Genomic DNA, 16048 nt, shown 5'->3' with positions numbered 1-16048 from the left:
GATGGGAACAGCGCTGGGGAATTGGGGGAAGGGGAACAGACAAGTTGCTGTCGTTTTGTTCTTCAGTCTAGTTGTAGAGGACATTGCTTCACTGGCCCAAGTTGGCACCATCATTGCGCTCTTCCTGGGTGAGGCAAATCAGTCCCCAGCTTCTGGATGGCCGCTCACTGTGGCTGCTGGCCGCTCACACTGGCTGCTGGCTACACATGGTAGCCCATGGCAACCCACTGCAGCAGGGGCTGCAGCCTACATCGTCGCCGGCAACTCACAGCAGCCCAGCTCCAGGTTGAGCTGTTGTTCAACATCTTAGCTGTAGAGGGCAGTGTCACTGACCCTCATATGTGAGATCCGAACCAGGGCCCTCTGGCATCCCAAGCCAGCTCTTAACCAATGCGCCACTCGGCTGGCTCTGAATATTGTCTTTTAAAAACCTTTATTAAGTTTTAGTTTAAAATGGTATCTTATTTTAATTGTTCAGGATTTTTTCAAGTGTGCGAAAGAGCGTGTATGTTTATATGAAAAGATGATGCTGATATTTGTCTAGGCATGTTTATGCCTTTTATTTTTTATATAATTAATGTAATTGGTAAAACAAGACTAATTTCTACATTTTCAGATCTATAGCATGACACTGCGATTATCTGCCTTATTTGAAAGTCATATTAAAAATATCATCTCTGAATATAAGTCAGCAATTCAGAGTCAGAAGAGGAGAAGGCCACGGTACAGAAAACGTCTGAGAAGCAGCAGCAGTTCGTTATCTAGTAGCAGAGCTCCTAGGTATATTACATTGATGTAGCATTTTATGTTTTCAAAGCATTTTGTGCATATTACCTCATTTCTTAAAGTTTATTGGATAGTTTGAGGGGCTCCCAAAACCCAAGATATTTTCTTTTAAGAAATCTTGCACCTGTGTAAAGATGGAGTTGGTAACCCAAAGCTTTGTTTGTGTGGATTTTACTATACCAAAAACATTTTTTTTAATTTTAAAGATTGCAGTTTAACTGTCATATTACCAATTTGAAGCATATCACTTAAATTATCAGGCATTTCTTTTTTGGTCAGCTTAAACATTTTGTATCATACTGTGTTTCATAACATGTTGCTCATAGAAAAAGTATTCATTCTTACACATCTTTTTACTTGTAGTCCAAAAGGGAAACAGAAACAAATGAAATTGCAGCCTAAAAGTGACCAGAATACCTCAGTGTCTTATGCCAGGACTAGCTCTCCTTTTTCGTCTCCTGGTAAGTATGTCTTTTACTTTTGGTGTTCTGTATTTCAGTTTAACACTGATATTAAGGAGATAGAAAAGGCAGCATTGTTTATAGTACAAAGAGCAGTGGATTTCAATGTAGAAAAGTTGTGTTTTTTATTCCCAATTCCTTCTCTCTAGCTATGTGGTCCTGGGTAAGACATTAGACCATAGGATTAAGTTTCTTCATTTTTAAAATGAAGTTTTTTTCATTTTAAAATGAAGATTATAGATGAATTTTAAACTCTCTTAGTTTTAACTTCTATAACTTCATGATTTTTAACATTTACATCTCACAGCACTTATCTACCATATATTTACCAATGTAAGAATTGAGGGCTCATTATGTGTGGAAGTGGTTTCCTTGGACAAGTTTTTCGGACATTCTGTCCTTAAAAGCTTAATGATGTGATAAAACATTTGTTCTCAAAATATCCATATTTCCTTCTTCAAACAACTCACAATTTTAATGGTAGAGTAGAATAACTGAGTGAGATATTGTTTTAAAAACAGCCTGACTTTCCTAAAAACATGATAATTATGTTAACATTACAGTCTTTTTAAATATAAGTTTCAGATGCTGCTGAAGGGCTTTCACTATATTTACTTGATGATGAACTGGATGGGCCGTTTTCTTCATCGAGCTTTAGTGGATATAGCCGAAGTGGAAATAGCCATGATCCAGGGAAAGCCAAATCATTTCGGAATAGAGTTTTGCCAATTAAACAAGGTAGGAAATAAATATGGACAGGGCATTCTTTGTTCCCTCATTACGGCAGATGAATTATTTAAAAGCTGGTGTACTTCAGTGGTAAAAGTTAGCATGTCCTTATAGTTAATGAGGATTTTAATATTGTCAGATTGGACCGAGACAGGGTTTCATATCTACAACTAGGAATAGGCCATTACCAGATCTCAAATAATACTTCCAAACATATATTAGTCCTTTAAAACAAAATGTTTGTATCATACTGTGTTTCATAACATGTTGCTCATAGAAAAAGTATTCATTCTTACACATCTTTTTACTTGTAGTCCAAAAGGGAAACAGAAACCAAATGAAATTTTAATGGTAGAGTAGAATAACTAAGTGAGATATTGTTTTAAAAACAGCCTGACTTTCCTAAAAACATGATAATTATGTTAACATTACAGTCTTTTTAAATATAAGTTTCAGATGCTGCTGAAGGGCTTTCACTATATTTACTTGATGATGAACTGGATGGGCCGTTTTCTTCATTGAGCTTTAGTGGATATAGCCGAAGTGGAAATAGCCATGATCCAGGGATAGCCATGAATTGGGAGGAAAACTAAATGAAGAGATCTTTCCCCAAGCACATAAAAACTGGACTGTTAGTCACATTTAGGATTTATCATATATTAAGCCATATTAATAACAAAGGCAAAATTTTTTCCAAAATCATCTTTAAATAGGGGCTGCTTTTTAAAGGCCTACTCCAAATTGAAAAAAGGGTTTGGGTTGACAAATTAAAATTGGCCCTGTTTTAGTCAACACTTCTACCACCTTCCTTGGATTTTCTAGTTATATAACTAAGATATTCTGTTCCCTTTGCACCTGCTTTCTCAATAGTTCAGTGGCTTTCAGACTGTGCTCTGCCTATTTCTGGGTAATTCACAGAGGTACTTCAGGAATTCTCGAAAGAGCCTTTTCCATTCAACCAGAACAACTCTGTTTTTCAGTTCATGTAACGAGTGTCCATATAACTTTTATTTGAAGAGAAATTTTCACTGATTAAAAAGAAATCACTGACCTAATAATTCATTATCACATGCTTTCATCTTGGACCCTGTTAGAGGGCCTCAGTTATAAATACTTGAAGATTGTTGTTATGCAAACCTTCTTCTTATACTTAGCCCTATCTTATGGACCTTGACCATGTTCAAAGAAAGTTCTAATGTGTTCATCTATTTGAAGTTTGTGAAGAATAGTTACTATGCTTTTATAGATATCTTTATTGGAATATATATTTTATTTTATATAAATTTTAATGAAATATTAAGTACCTTATCCATCATTATTGAAGTATCAAATAACTCAAAAATAGACTCTCCAAAGATATATTTTATATTGGTTACATGAGAAATATTGAAACATTTGATAACTCTAAGAGAGTTATTTCCTTTATTTTCCCCAATTTTTATCTTGACTCTCTGAACCTGCCGCACATTATATATTCATGCTACTTCCTTCTCCTTTTGCCCTTTCCTCCACTGTCAAGTTTTGAGAAAGAGTAGCTTATACGTCCTGCCTTTATTTTCTTTCCGTATAAACATTCCTTTATCTGTTACAGTCTGCCTTCTGCCTCCACCGCTCTCCAGAAACTATTCTCTCCAGATTCACCAGTAATCTTAAGTAACCAACCAGAGTCCTTTTCTTAGTTCCAATCTTCTTGAACTCCCCTCTCTATCATTGTGTGCTATTGATGACATCTCCTAGAAACTCTGCTGCCTGGCTTCTATAATCTACTTATTCGCCTGTATCTCTGTTTCTCCTGTATTTCTGTTTTCTGTTCTTTTCTTTTGCCCTACTTGCCTCCTATATGCAGAGTTTCTCACTTTTTTATTTCTGTTTTTTTTCTTTGTTGTCTACTACAAATAAAGGAATCTAATAGCTACATTAGTCATCTTTATGCTGGTGACTCCAAATTCATATATCTAGCCTTAGCATCTGTTTATTCTACCAGTCTCATTTCCAAGTGCTACCTAAAACAAAATTTTCCTTGGGTGCTTATCATCCATCTGTCTCATGTTTGCTTCTTTTTCTGCACTCAGTATTTTCATTGATGACACCACCATCTTCCTAGTTACCCAACTTCAACTTTTGCAGTGTTCTTTGACTCTCCTTTTAGCCCTCATATCTAGTCAGTTGCTAAGTTTTGTAAATTCTACAACTTTTTAATACCACTTAAATCTTTTATCTACAGTGCCTATTTCTATCATCCTAGTCTCTAGCCTAGTCTATTAGTCAGCTTAGGCTGTCTCAACGAGATACCATAGACTATGTGGCTTAAACAACAGATATTTATTTTTAGCTGCTTTATTGTGATATCGTTGACATAAAAATTATATATATGTGTGTGTGTATGTATATACACACATATATATATATATATATATATTTACAGTATACAGCTTGATGTTTCAATATATGTGTACATTGTGACATGGTCACCACGATCAAACTAATTAACATATCCATCACCTCTACGTGGTTACTGTGTGTGTGTGTGTGTGTGTGTGTGTTGAGAAGATTTACGATCTACCCTCCTAGCAAATTTCAAATGCACAATACTGTATTGTTAACTATAGTAACCATGCTGTACATTACATATCTAGAACTTACTTCTTCTGAATAATGGGATCTTTGTACCCTTTGACCAATACCTCCCATTTTCCCCTCCCCCAGTTCCTTACAACAACCATCTTACTCTGCTTCTCTGAGCATGACTATAGTCATGCACTGCTTAACTTGGGATATGTTCTGAGAAATGAGTCTTTAAATGATTTTGTCGTGTGAACATCATAGAGTTTATTTACACAGACCGAGATGGTATAGCCCATACACAACTAGGCTATATGGCATAGGTGCAAGCCTATACAGCATTTTACTGTACAAAACAACTCAGGGGCAAATCAAGCACAAGAGAAAATGAGGTAATCAAGACACAGTGAACACAAGATGGATTAAGGCTGCTGCTGGTGTATCATGGCATATGATTTTACAGCAGACATTTTTTTAAGTACACTATAAAATAACAATGAAAAACATAGTCTAGTAAATACATAAACCAGTAACAAAGTCATTTATTATCATTATCAAGTATTATATACTCTACATAATTGTATGCGCTACATTTTTTTATCACTGGAAGCACAGAAGGTTTGTTTACAACAACATCACCACAAACACATGAGTAATGTGTTGTGCTACGATATTACTATGCCTACAATGTCAGTAGGCAATAGCAATTTTTCAGCTCCATTACAATCTTATGGGACCACCCTCATATATGTGGTCCATCATTGACCGAAACATTGTTATACAGTGCATGGCTGTATTTTAGATTACACATATAAGTGACATCATGTAATATTTCTTTTTCTGTATCTTGCTCATTTTGTTTGACAATGTCCTCCAGCTCCATATCTATCTATCTATATATATAGATAGATAGATAGGTAGATAGAAAGATAGATAGATAGATATAGATATGTTATATGATTTCCATATCTTGGCTATTTTGAATAATCTGTAATGAACAAGGGAGTACAGATATCTCTTTAAGATGCTGATTTCAATTCTTTTTTATATATACCCATAAGTAGTATTGCTGGGTCAAATGGTGGTTCTAGTTTTAATTTTTTGAGGAACCTCCATACTGATTTTCATAGTGGCTATACTAATTTACAGTCTCACCAGAAGTGTACAAGGTATTCTTTTCTCCATATCCTCACCAACACTTGTTATTTTTTATTTTTTCATACTAGCCATCCTAACAGGTGTGAGGTGATACCTCATTGTGGTTTTGATTTGCATTTCTCTGATGATTAGAGATGTTGAGCACTTTTTCATATACTTAAAAGAGACTTTATTTTCTCAGTTATGGAGGTTCAAGTCCAAGATCAAGATGCCAGCATGGTTGGTGTCTGGTGAGGGCTCTCATCCTGGCTTTCTGATGGCCGCCTTTTCACTGTGTCCTTACATGGCATTTTCTCTGTGCATCCACAGACAGGGAGAGAGACAGCAAGCACTGATGTATCTTCCTCTTACAAGGACACCAGTCCTAATACATTAGAGCCCACCCTTGTGACTTCACTTAACTTTAATTAAAAACTTCCTTAAGGCTTTTATCTCCAAATACAATCACATTTTGGGTTAGGGGTACAACATATGTATTTTGGGGGTGATGCACTTCAGTCCATAACACCAAGACTATTAGAATAATCTTGTAACTATGGTTACCATACAACCCTAGGCTTTGCTCCTCCCACTCTACTCTTGTTTTTCCTCTTACCTCACTGACTATTTGTTCTCAATTATCTTTGCCTGTTCTTTACCTTTAAATGTTGGAATAATTCAAGTCTCAGTCCTCAGCTACTTTTTCTCACTTTACTTTATCCATGAGCTCTTTCAGCTCTCCTGACCCTAAATGTCTTCGCTTTACTGAGAATTTCTGAAATTATACCTCTAGCTCTATCCAAGTCTCCCCTGAGCCTCTAGACTGGTCTATCCACCTACTTTTTTCTTTTTCTTTTTTTTTGTGTTTTTATGTGGGTCTCTAGTATTTAAAACTGGAATCTTGATTTTTCTACCAGCCTGCCCATACCTTTTCCTCCTGTAGTGCACTCCAACTTAGCAAAATATCTCTATCATTCACCCAGTTGCTCAGGCTATAAAACCTAGAAGTTGACCTTCATTCTTTGCTTAGCTCTTGACATTTCAATCCATCTGCTATTCCCATAAGTTCAAACTTTAAAAATAAAAGGTTGGTTCTGATGGTTCCTCTAGAAGGAAACATTCTAAATCTAATCATTTCTCAACACTTTTACTGGTACATCCTTCATCGTGTCTTACCTAGACTATTGCAATGGATTCCCAACTGGTCTCTGCATCCAATCTTACCCTTCTGTAATCTGTTCTCTATACACCAATCATAACACTCTTTTAAAAATGTCAATCAGATCCTGTCATTCTCCAGCTTTAAAACCCTTCACTGGTAATTATCTCCTGCTACTTCGTCTTTTTCTCTTCCACTCTAGTTACACTGGGTTTCTGTTTCCTTTGATGGAATGTACTTTGTCCAGATCTCACTTCATTCAGTTCTTTTCTAAAACACTACCTCTACAGAAAAGTCTTCCCTAAATAAAATACCCTGTACATATGTTCACACTCTTTTTTTCACCTCTTTCTTTATAGCATGTATTATTAGTTGAAATTATATTATTTATTTGTTCACTCCATTGTCTAGCAAGATTTACCTACAAAAATATAAATTCAGAGAGCAAGGACTTTGTCTCATAATCACCCTATTTCAAGCTCCAAGCAATGCCTGGCCTGTAGTATATAATAATCAGTCAGTAAATATTGTTGAGTGAATAAATGAAATTATTCTGATACATATTCCCAGATAATACTTTCTAGAGTTCAAGCTCTTAAATTTTCTGTCTAGCTATCTCACCACCCATCATCCCTGCACACTCCCTCTCCCCCCAAAAAAGCAATGAGACAAAAATCAGAACTTTAGTATCTTTCATTTCAAAAAGATTTAAATTCATACTCCCAACAATCCATGAGTTTACTCCATATATCTTTGGGCATTAAAAATTTTTTATTAGTTTCAGGTGTACAAAACAACGTAATAGTTAGACATTTATACCCCTCACAGAGTGATAACCTCCCCCCCCAAATCTGTTACACCACTGGCATTGTATATAGCTATTACAATACCATTGACTGTATTCCCTATGCTGTACTTTACATCCCATGACTATATATTTTTTGATAGACTGTTTATTTTACTTTTGAACATAAATAACTATCTTACCAGTGTCAAAGCTTAACTTGAAAAAATCATTCATCTTGATTTAGATCAATCCCTTGATGGACCCCTTGCAAATGGTGATGGCAGAGAGCTCCGGACAGGAATCAAGAGAAAACTGCTTAGTGCATCAGAAGAAGATGAAAGCATGGGAAGAGAAGATAAAGAGAAAAAAGAAACAAAAGAGAAGTCACATTTATCCTCCTCAGAGAGTGGAGAGTTAGGATCCAGTTTAAGTTCTGAAAGTACCTGTGGTTCTGATTCTGACTCTGAATCAACTTCCAGAACAGATCAAGATTACATAGATGGAGACCATGACTATAGCAAATTCATACAAACCAGGCCTAAAAGAAAACTCAGAAAGCAATATGCCAATGGAAAAAGGAACTGGAAGACGAGAGGCACGGGAGGAAGGGGCAGATGGGGCAGATGGGGCAGGTGGAGTAGAGGAGGCAGAGGAAGAGGTGGCAGGGGGCGGGGTGGTCGAGGAAGAGGTGGAGGTGGCACAAGAGGGAGAGGGAGAGGGAGAGGAGGAAGAGGTTCTTCCAGAGGAACCACCAGAGCCACGCGTGCACGTGTTGCAGATGATGAATTTGATACCATGTTTTCAGGACGTTTCAGTAGACTGCCTCGAATTAAAACCAGAAACCAGGGCAGGAGGACTGTTTTATATAATGATGATTCTGATAATGACAATTTTGTGTCCACTGAAGATCCCCTGAATCTTGGTACATCCAGATCAGGCAGAGTGCGGAAAATGACAGAAAAAGCCAGGGTTAGCCATCTCATGGGATGGAATTATTAACAGTTAATAAATTTAGAATAATTTAAAAAATTCAATGGCCTTCTACTGCAGGGAATTTCCCAGGAAACCTACAAAGCAAGTTGTGTGGGGACTTATGCTTCCTTTCACATTGGTGCTTTTCCATTATGCCAGTATACATTTGTTTCGAGACTTGATCTCCACACTTCATTTGTTCAGACAAGCCTTACTCATTAGGCCTTAAATTAAAAAAAAATTCTGCGCGCACACACACACACACACACACACACACACCACACACACCACAGACACACTACAGATTTACTACATTAAAGGAGCATTCAGCTTCTTAAGAGTAGCGTGACATTTTTATCTCAATAGAATATCCCTCTTTTGCTTTTGTATCACAGAAGTATAGCACCTTCTTACAGAGTTTTATATAGTTTGTTTTTGCCATTTTGATTCCTGTACCCAGTAATAATAACTTTTGCACAATACACCAATCCTAAAGGCAGCTATTAAATGTTTACAGTTTCTATATTGTAAGAACGATCTGGATTATTTTACTCTTCCCAGGCCAAACTTTCATTAATTGAACTGAAGTATATATTTATACTACAGTTTTTTTTGGGGGGTGGGGGGATCTTGATATGCTTTTCATTGATTTGCTTAATTCATGTTAAAGGTGAGAAAGGGTTGGTGCCTTGTAAATATGTAGCAAATCTTTGTGGTGTGTCCCGATGTGTGCATTAACTTTATTAAAAAAGAGTACTTGAGGTATCGATATAGACAAGGTGCCAAATGCAGAAGTTTCTTGCATTCATTTTCTTTTCCCTGTTATATTTTATTGCATTAACAGAACTTGTGTAGCTTAAAAGATAACCATTTGAAAAGTCCTCATCCACAAAGAGTAACTTTGAATAGTAGCTCAGCTACCTCTATTAACTACAACTACTGGGAACGTTAAGGAAAATAGATGCTGTTATTCATTACTGACTAAGGAGAACTAGAACAAGCTTGGTGGGAATGAATACTCCTAAGTTATAAGCTGAGAGGTTGTTAATAATCATACGTGCTCTCAAATTAATAGTTGTAATTAAACTTTTATAAGAATAGTATGCTCTACATTAGACTTCTTAGAACATATTTATGTAAGTAGACTTGGGCTACTGCTTATATGTCTCTTCTAGCACTTAAAATTTAATAGCTGTGAGTGACTGGTTTTCATTTGAATTTTAAAATGTAACAAAGCACCTAGTTTGAGTTGGAATGTTTTGGCTAGCTAACATTTTGAATCAACATTAATTGGTTCTACTCATACCATTCCAAAAGGTTCTTCTGTTATATATAATCTTTCAGAAAAGAACCTCATTGCACTGCACACTGATATTTTGAGTTATTTTATAGATGGAAGAAAAAATCTTTAAAACCCTTATGGTCTTGTTTACAGCAGTAGAGTGCACATGGTTCCATAAGTGAGGTTGAGTTCTCAGATCAATTTTACTCCTCAAATTTGAGATTGCAAGTTCACTAATTTGTTAGATACTTAGATTTTTGAGATGAGAGGGAATATATTGATCTCTGTTTTTGTAACAACAGATTTGCTGCACTTAGATCAGATTTGTGGGATAAACAAAACTTACTAATGTATGCCTAGTAATCCCAGGATATTTCTTAAGCTAATGTGTTTGTCTCATGCTTTCAATCATTTCATGCATCTGAAAATATTAAATGCAGAGGAAGGAGTACACACATAACTTTGCTTTTTTGGTTGGGATGGGTGGGGGTTATTCTTGGACTAACATCTTTAAAAATTTTTCACTTGCAGTAGAAATGATGTTCAGGCTTTAAGAAAGTATTGTTATGAATTGTTAATGGCACTAACTTCTGTTAACTGGACAGTAGATCAAGCTGACTTTATTTTGTAGGCTTTTTTTCCACTAAACCAAAACTTCTGGTTGTAACTCGACTGCCACTTTTAACCATAGTACAGATTTAAAAATGTTCATAGTTGATTTTTGCTGAAATGTACTATTTTAGTTATTCATCTCTTGGGCATTTAGACTAAATTTGTGCCTGTGTTTCCTGGAATCAATAACATTTTGGCCTACCCTAATCAAAATAACAACTTACTTAAATTCATGGATGTACCCAAATGTGTATCACATGTATCGTTTTAGTGTGAAATTTTTTGTTGACATTCTTCTATGAAGAGCTGACCTCTTTGAAATGTAGAAGAATTGCCATCTGTGTGATTTTAGCTGTCCGAAGCTTTATTTATAATTTATTTTGAAAAATAAAAATGCCACATTTATTCCCAAAATGTCAAGCTTTTTTAGGTTTAGATAATTAGAATAATAAGACTAAAGACATTTTTAAGCATATTTTATATGTAGTGAAATACTGTGAAAATACTAGTGACAGCATTTTGCTGTAATGTTGATTTCAGTTATTAGGATTTAAAGAGTTAGTTATCAGGGTATGATAGATGAACATAGTTATCATTTATTAAAAAACAAACAGATCATTTTCTGTTTGCATGCAAATTATTTTAATAAGTGTAAAAATAAAAGTTTGGAAGATAGTATTTTTACTTTTATATCTGGACTTCCCCCTACCCCAATTTATACTTTGCTTTTTTTGTAACACTGCCTCCTGTGAATGTGTTGTAATTTGTATTGCATTGAATATTTTATTGCTTTAATTTTTTAGAGGCCCTTTAAACCTAAATAAGATCTGGGTTCAGCCATAGCAAAACAAGTAGGAAATGAACTAAGAATGTTGAAGAAAAGTCAATCTTAAATGAATTGCTAAGAAAAAAACACTTATATTTAGGCCCATGAGAGCATACAGATGTAAAGCCTAATCCTGTGCTAGATATTAATAGTCAGCAAACTATAGCATTTCTCATGAATGGTAATAATGTTTTAATTCCAAGCTTTAAGATCTTAGCATGTGTATCTGCTTAGAAAACAGAATTGTGTGTTTTTTCTATGGCTTGCTGTATGTATCACTTCAGCAATCAGATGCGCTCCAAAACATTCACTAGCCTGTTAGCCTACTGACTAAATTTATGTGTGTGTGCGTGCGCGCATGTGTGTGTGTAGATTTTTTTTCAACTTAAAACACTTTATCTCAGACAAAAAAAAAGAATATATTGTATGGAAGACAGCTGTGTTCACTGTCTACCAATTCTTTGTGTCTGTTGTAAAGCACTTAGCCTGTATATATACTGCTTGATCATCCATTTCATTATACCTTCTAGATAAACAATCTAGGTTTTGTTGTGTACATGTGTCCCTCTATTCATTTAATTTGCCCTTCATTTATTTCTTTTTTCTGCTTCCCTTCCCAGAATCAGGCTTGTGCTAGAATTCTTTCAAATAGCACTTTGTTTCTCCCAGAGTGAAATTCATAAATCTCATTCATACAACTGTGCGCTCAGATATCTAACTCAGCCTTCCAATACTTTGAAATAAATTTGAGTGATTTATCTTTTTTTATTGTAATCCTATTGATTGTCCTCAGACAATAACAGTGATTTTAGAGAAAGATGTGAATGCCACCTCCAACTTTTTCAGAAAAACTTTTTTGAGCATTTTTCAAAATGTATGTGTTTGTGGTAGTGATAAATTAAACACCTTATTACTTATATATCTTGAAAATTATTTTATGCACATTTACCAACTGGTACTTATCTTTAAAGTTGGAATTTTGACATCCACAAAAAGGAGACTTACATCTTGTATAATTGTTAGTATACTTGGATGTCCAGCCTTTTAGTTCTGGAGGAAGGAATGGAACTTTTGACATTTAAAGTTCATTGTTTTAAATGTTAACCCCACCCCCAACATTTCTGTGGTACATGAGGCTTTGTGAAAGTTTTGTTGAAAATAGAATATTCTAAGATCACTTATAAGACTTGTTTTAAAAATTAGTGTGAAAATGTTTTCGTTATTTTCTTTTTATCTCTTAGTGAAGTTTCTTTACCAAGTTTTCATTACCAAGTTTACCAAGTTTTGAATGAATTCTAATATGAAGTTTAAAATTTTTTCATGGTGCTGTATTTTGAGGAATGTGGAGCGCCCTCAAGTTTCTTGACATTTATTTCTTATGTAGCTTTATCCTTGATTATTTCCTTTTTCATTCATTCCTCTCCTGCTTTTATCCTCACTTCTCTTTCTGCAGTGAATACTTTACCTAGTTTAGCACACTTCAACAAGACTGGCAATTTATGATTCATTGATAGGAGAAGTACAGTGAAATGGCCCTGCAGTTTAAAGTTAAGGTGTGTTTGTTTATTTATATATGTCCATTTGTTATTCTTATACCTATCTTAAGTCTGGAATATGAGACTTTGACATATAAAAGCATGATAAGTATTTTCTAAAAAGTAAGGCTATTGATACAAACTAAAATTGCCATTGGTAATTGATTTTTAAAATCACATACAAAAATATTTAGAAATCCAGTTGGGAAATGTGTTTTTACATATGTCACCAGATGCACATTAGGCAGTACTACAAATGTTAATTCTTTAAACAATACTGTGGTGATGGCAATCAGTAATTTATTTCTTTGTCTTGTAACTTACCATCCTTGTCTTTTGTAATCTCTTACAAAGTATTAACAAAACTGTACCTTATGTTTGTTCTTAGTATCCATAAGTTTTAAGATGAAAGAACAGTTAATAATTGATGTGATGTTTTACATGGACAAAATGTCCATTAAACTAAAATTCAGTAAAGAAAGGTAAACTAAACTGGCTTGGTTTATAAGAGATGTTTTGTTTGGCAGTTATCAGTCATTATAAGCAATTATCTTCAAAGACAAAAAAAAACTGGACTAATTTGTTGCCATTCTTTATGGGATGTTTACAATAAAATTCCAAGTTGTTTGGAATCAGTTGCACTCTTGCTGCTTTATGCCTTAACTCAGGTACTGAAGATAAATTAACAAAAAAGAAATATGAGTTACCTTTTCATTATCCAGCTTCAGACATTGTAACATGTAACTCTTGGGTCTTTTCTTGTTTCTTTGTCATGTGATATTTTATTATTATTATTTTTTAATCTGAGAAACTAGGTGCTTCCTACTATCAGAGAAAATAAAGGTGCTTTTTTCTTTTTTTTTTTGCCTTAGTCATTGCAGATATTCTGGGTCACTTTTAGGTAATAAATATGTTAACATTTTAAAAGTGGGCTGCTTGGTGAATTAAATACCAGCCTGCTAAGCTTTAGTCAACAGCTTGTTTTGTACAGCTTTTTTTTTCTTTTTTAAGCTGAGCCATCCTGCCACCTGTTGGCAGCTCAGTGGCAGCTCAGCTCAGGCCGGGAATCAAACTGCTGTTGCTCAGAGCTCGCGCTCTTGAGCGAGCTCTTAACGAACTGAGCCACTTGGCCGGCCCTTGTAGAGCTTTTTGAAATGAATAGATTTGTAATGTCTTTATGGCTTATAAATTTTAGCAACTGAGCTATGAATGTCTGGCATTTTTATTTATATTAAAATTGCCCACAGAAGCTTAGTTATATTATAAATGGTGCTTTAATTCAATTTAAGTAAGTGGGGAGAGAAGTAAAGTGAGAGGTAAATTTGAGCCAGGAACTGAAATCCCTAACAAGAACTTTCATCTTACCTATGCACTTATATGTGGTTACCCAGAATTTTCTTCCAAATGGCAAGGACTTCATGTGGTTCAAGGTAAGTAAGTTGGCCAAAGACTGGACTGCATGTTTTATACATATACTGTCTGTTTTGTGTATTTTGAATAAAGAAATAAGGTATTTAGAAAAAATATCACCTCTGTCTTCTGGCATCATATCTTATGGCTATACAAGTAGCCCAAATTTTCACAATATTTGGATATTGAAGTGGGGATCTATGTTTTGGTATTCGTGCTTAGTTGCATGATTGATTAAAGATATCCCACTGTAATGATACAAAATGTACATTAAAAATTTGCTATTAGCAAGCTTTGATGTTTTCTGACTTCACCTGCTAGGTTTTTTAAATAGAAAAAGTATATAATACCTAACAAATATTACAGAGGTATTCAGAAGATCAATTTTTTTTTCAGTTGAGAAGGGTAAGAACAAAGTGCTCTCTACTCTCTCAATTACATGTCCTTGATGATTTAAAGCTACTTTCCAAACATGTACAAATTAAATTGAAACCAGTATATTGAAACAATTCATTTTCTTGGGATATTTAAGCCCATACACTTACAGTTGCTATCTTAGGTTTTCTATATAAAAAATACTTAAAGGATTTTTTTATGCTACATATTATTGGCAAACCAAATATAACATTAAATAAAATGAACTTTTTATGGTGTCATTGTTTTCCCAACATTTTGAGGAAACTTTTTTCTTTCGTTGTAACTTTAGGATGTTTTCCTTTGCTGTGGCAATTGCCTTAATAAAGTTACCTTTAATCTGGAGATTACAAGCAGATAATTTTAACTTAATTATTAATTATTGACAAAATTTAATTTGATATTGGAGAATTTTTAAAAACAACATTGTGAAATTAATATCCTTTCACTAATTTGTAAATTTTGAATTGTCAGCTTGCCTGCTCTGCATTTATTATTCTCTTCAGAGAATAAATTTTGTAGTAAATATATGAAGAAATAAAAACATTTCAAATTGCTTGATTTAGGTTACTGATATTACTTGGTGGAATTTATTCATTTTAGGGATGATTTTGTGTTTGACTTTTATGTTATAATTCTGGTATAATGTATAGTAGGATGTTAATTTATATTAGGAATTTTGTATAGTCTGTCAAGCAATTTAAGACAGTAAAACTATCTTAAGGTGTTTTACATTTTTAAAAATTACCATATGTTAAGATTTGCATCCCAAATGTAAAATAGATTATTTTTAGGGTGAGATTTTGTTAGGTTTAGGTATTGATCATCTAAAATATTAATGATGAAATACTGGTGTTTCTGAATAGTTTCCATTTGTTAAATTTTAATTTATAAATTAGAGCAAACCTTCTAGATGATAACATAAGTTAATTTTGTACAGTCTGATCCCATGGAACAGAAAATGTCAGACCCTTGACATTCTTATAGTCACATTACCATGTAATCCTTTCAGTTTCGGAGGTTGCTGTTCATTTTAATTGTAACTGTGGTTAGTAGTTCTCATGATAAAGAAAAATAGTTATTAAGGCAAATTAATAATTCAAGTATGTTTTTCTTCTTTCCAGTTGCCTTGAGAATATAAGACTGGTAAATACAATGACATTTTAAACACTGTAAAAGTACTAATCTTTGATTGCTCTGCTTATGATTATTCAAGCAGAAATTATCAGAGAACAATCTGAAATAAGAAGTCATATTCTTTCTCTAGATACATATGGGGATCTCCTCCATAGAAGATATTTATCAGCAGGAATTTGTAGCCTATATATATTTTTTATATTAATGAGAAGAGATAGCTTATAGAAGACTAGTTTATT

The 16048-nt window shown here is 34.2% G+C and overlaps 1 protein-coding gene across 1 annotated transcript in view; it reads left to right on the top strand.

Annotated features, from left to right (window-relative positions):
* BRWD3 (bromodomain and WD repeat domain containing 3) overlaps positions 1 to 13706 on the top strand; it is a 116757-nt gene extending 103051 nt beyond the window's left edge. The window contains exons 38-41 of the mRNA XM_019648194.1: positions 617 to 780; positions 1150 to 1247; positions 1827 to 1985; positions 7866 to 13706. Of these exons, the coding sequence (XP_019503739.1) occupies positions 617 to 780; positions 1150 to 1247; positions 1827 to 1985; positions 7866 to 8620 (1176 nt within the window). The 3' untranslated portion in view covers positions 8621 to 13706. The remainder of the gene's footprint in view (positions 1 to 616; positions 781 to 1149; positions 1248 to 1826; positions 1986 to 7865) is intronic.
* The last annotated feature ends 2342 nt before the right edge of the window (positions 13707 to 16048 follow it).

The sequence above is a fragment of the Hipposideros armiger genome, unplaced genomic scaffold (genome assembly GCF_001890085.2).
Source record: "Hipposideros armiger isolate ML-2016 unplaced genomic scaffold, ASM189008v1 scaffold_121, whole genome shotgun sequence".
NCBI lineage: Eukaryota > Metazoa > Chordata > Mammalia > Chiroptera > Hipposideridae > Hipposideros > Hipposideros armiger.
This window is presented reverse-complemented; position numbering and strand designations above follow the sequence as displayed.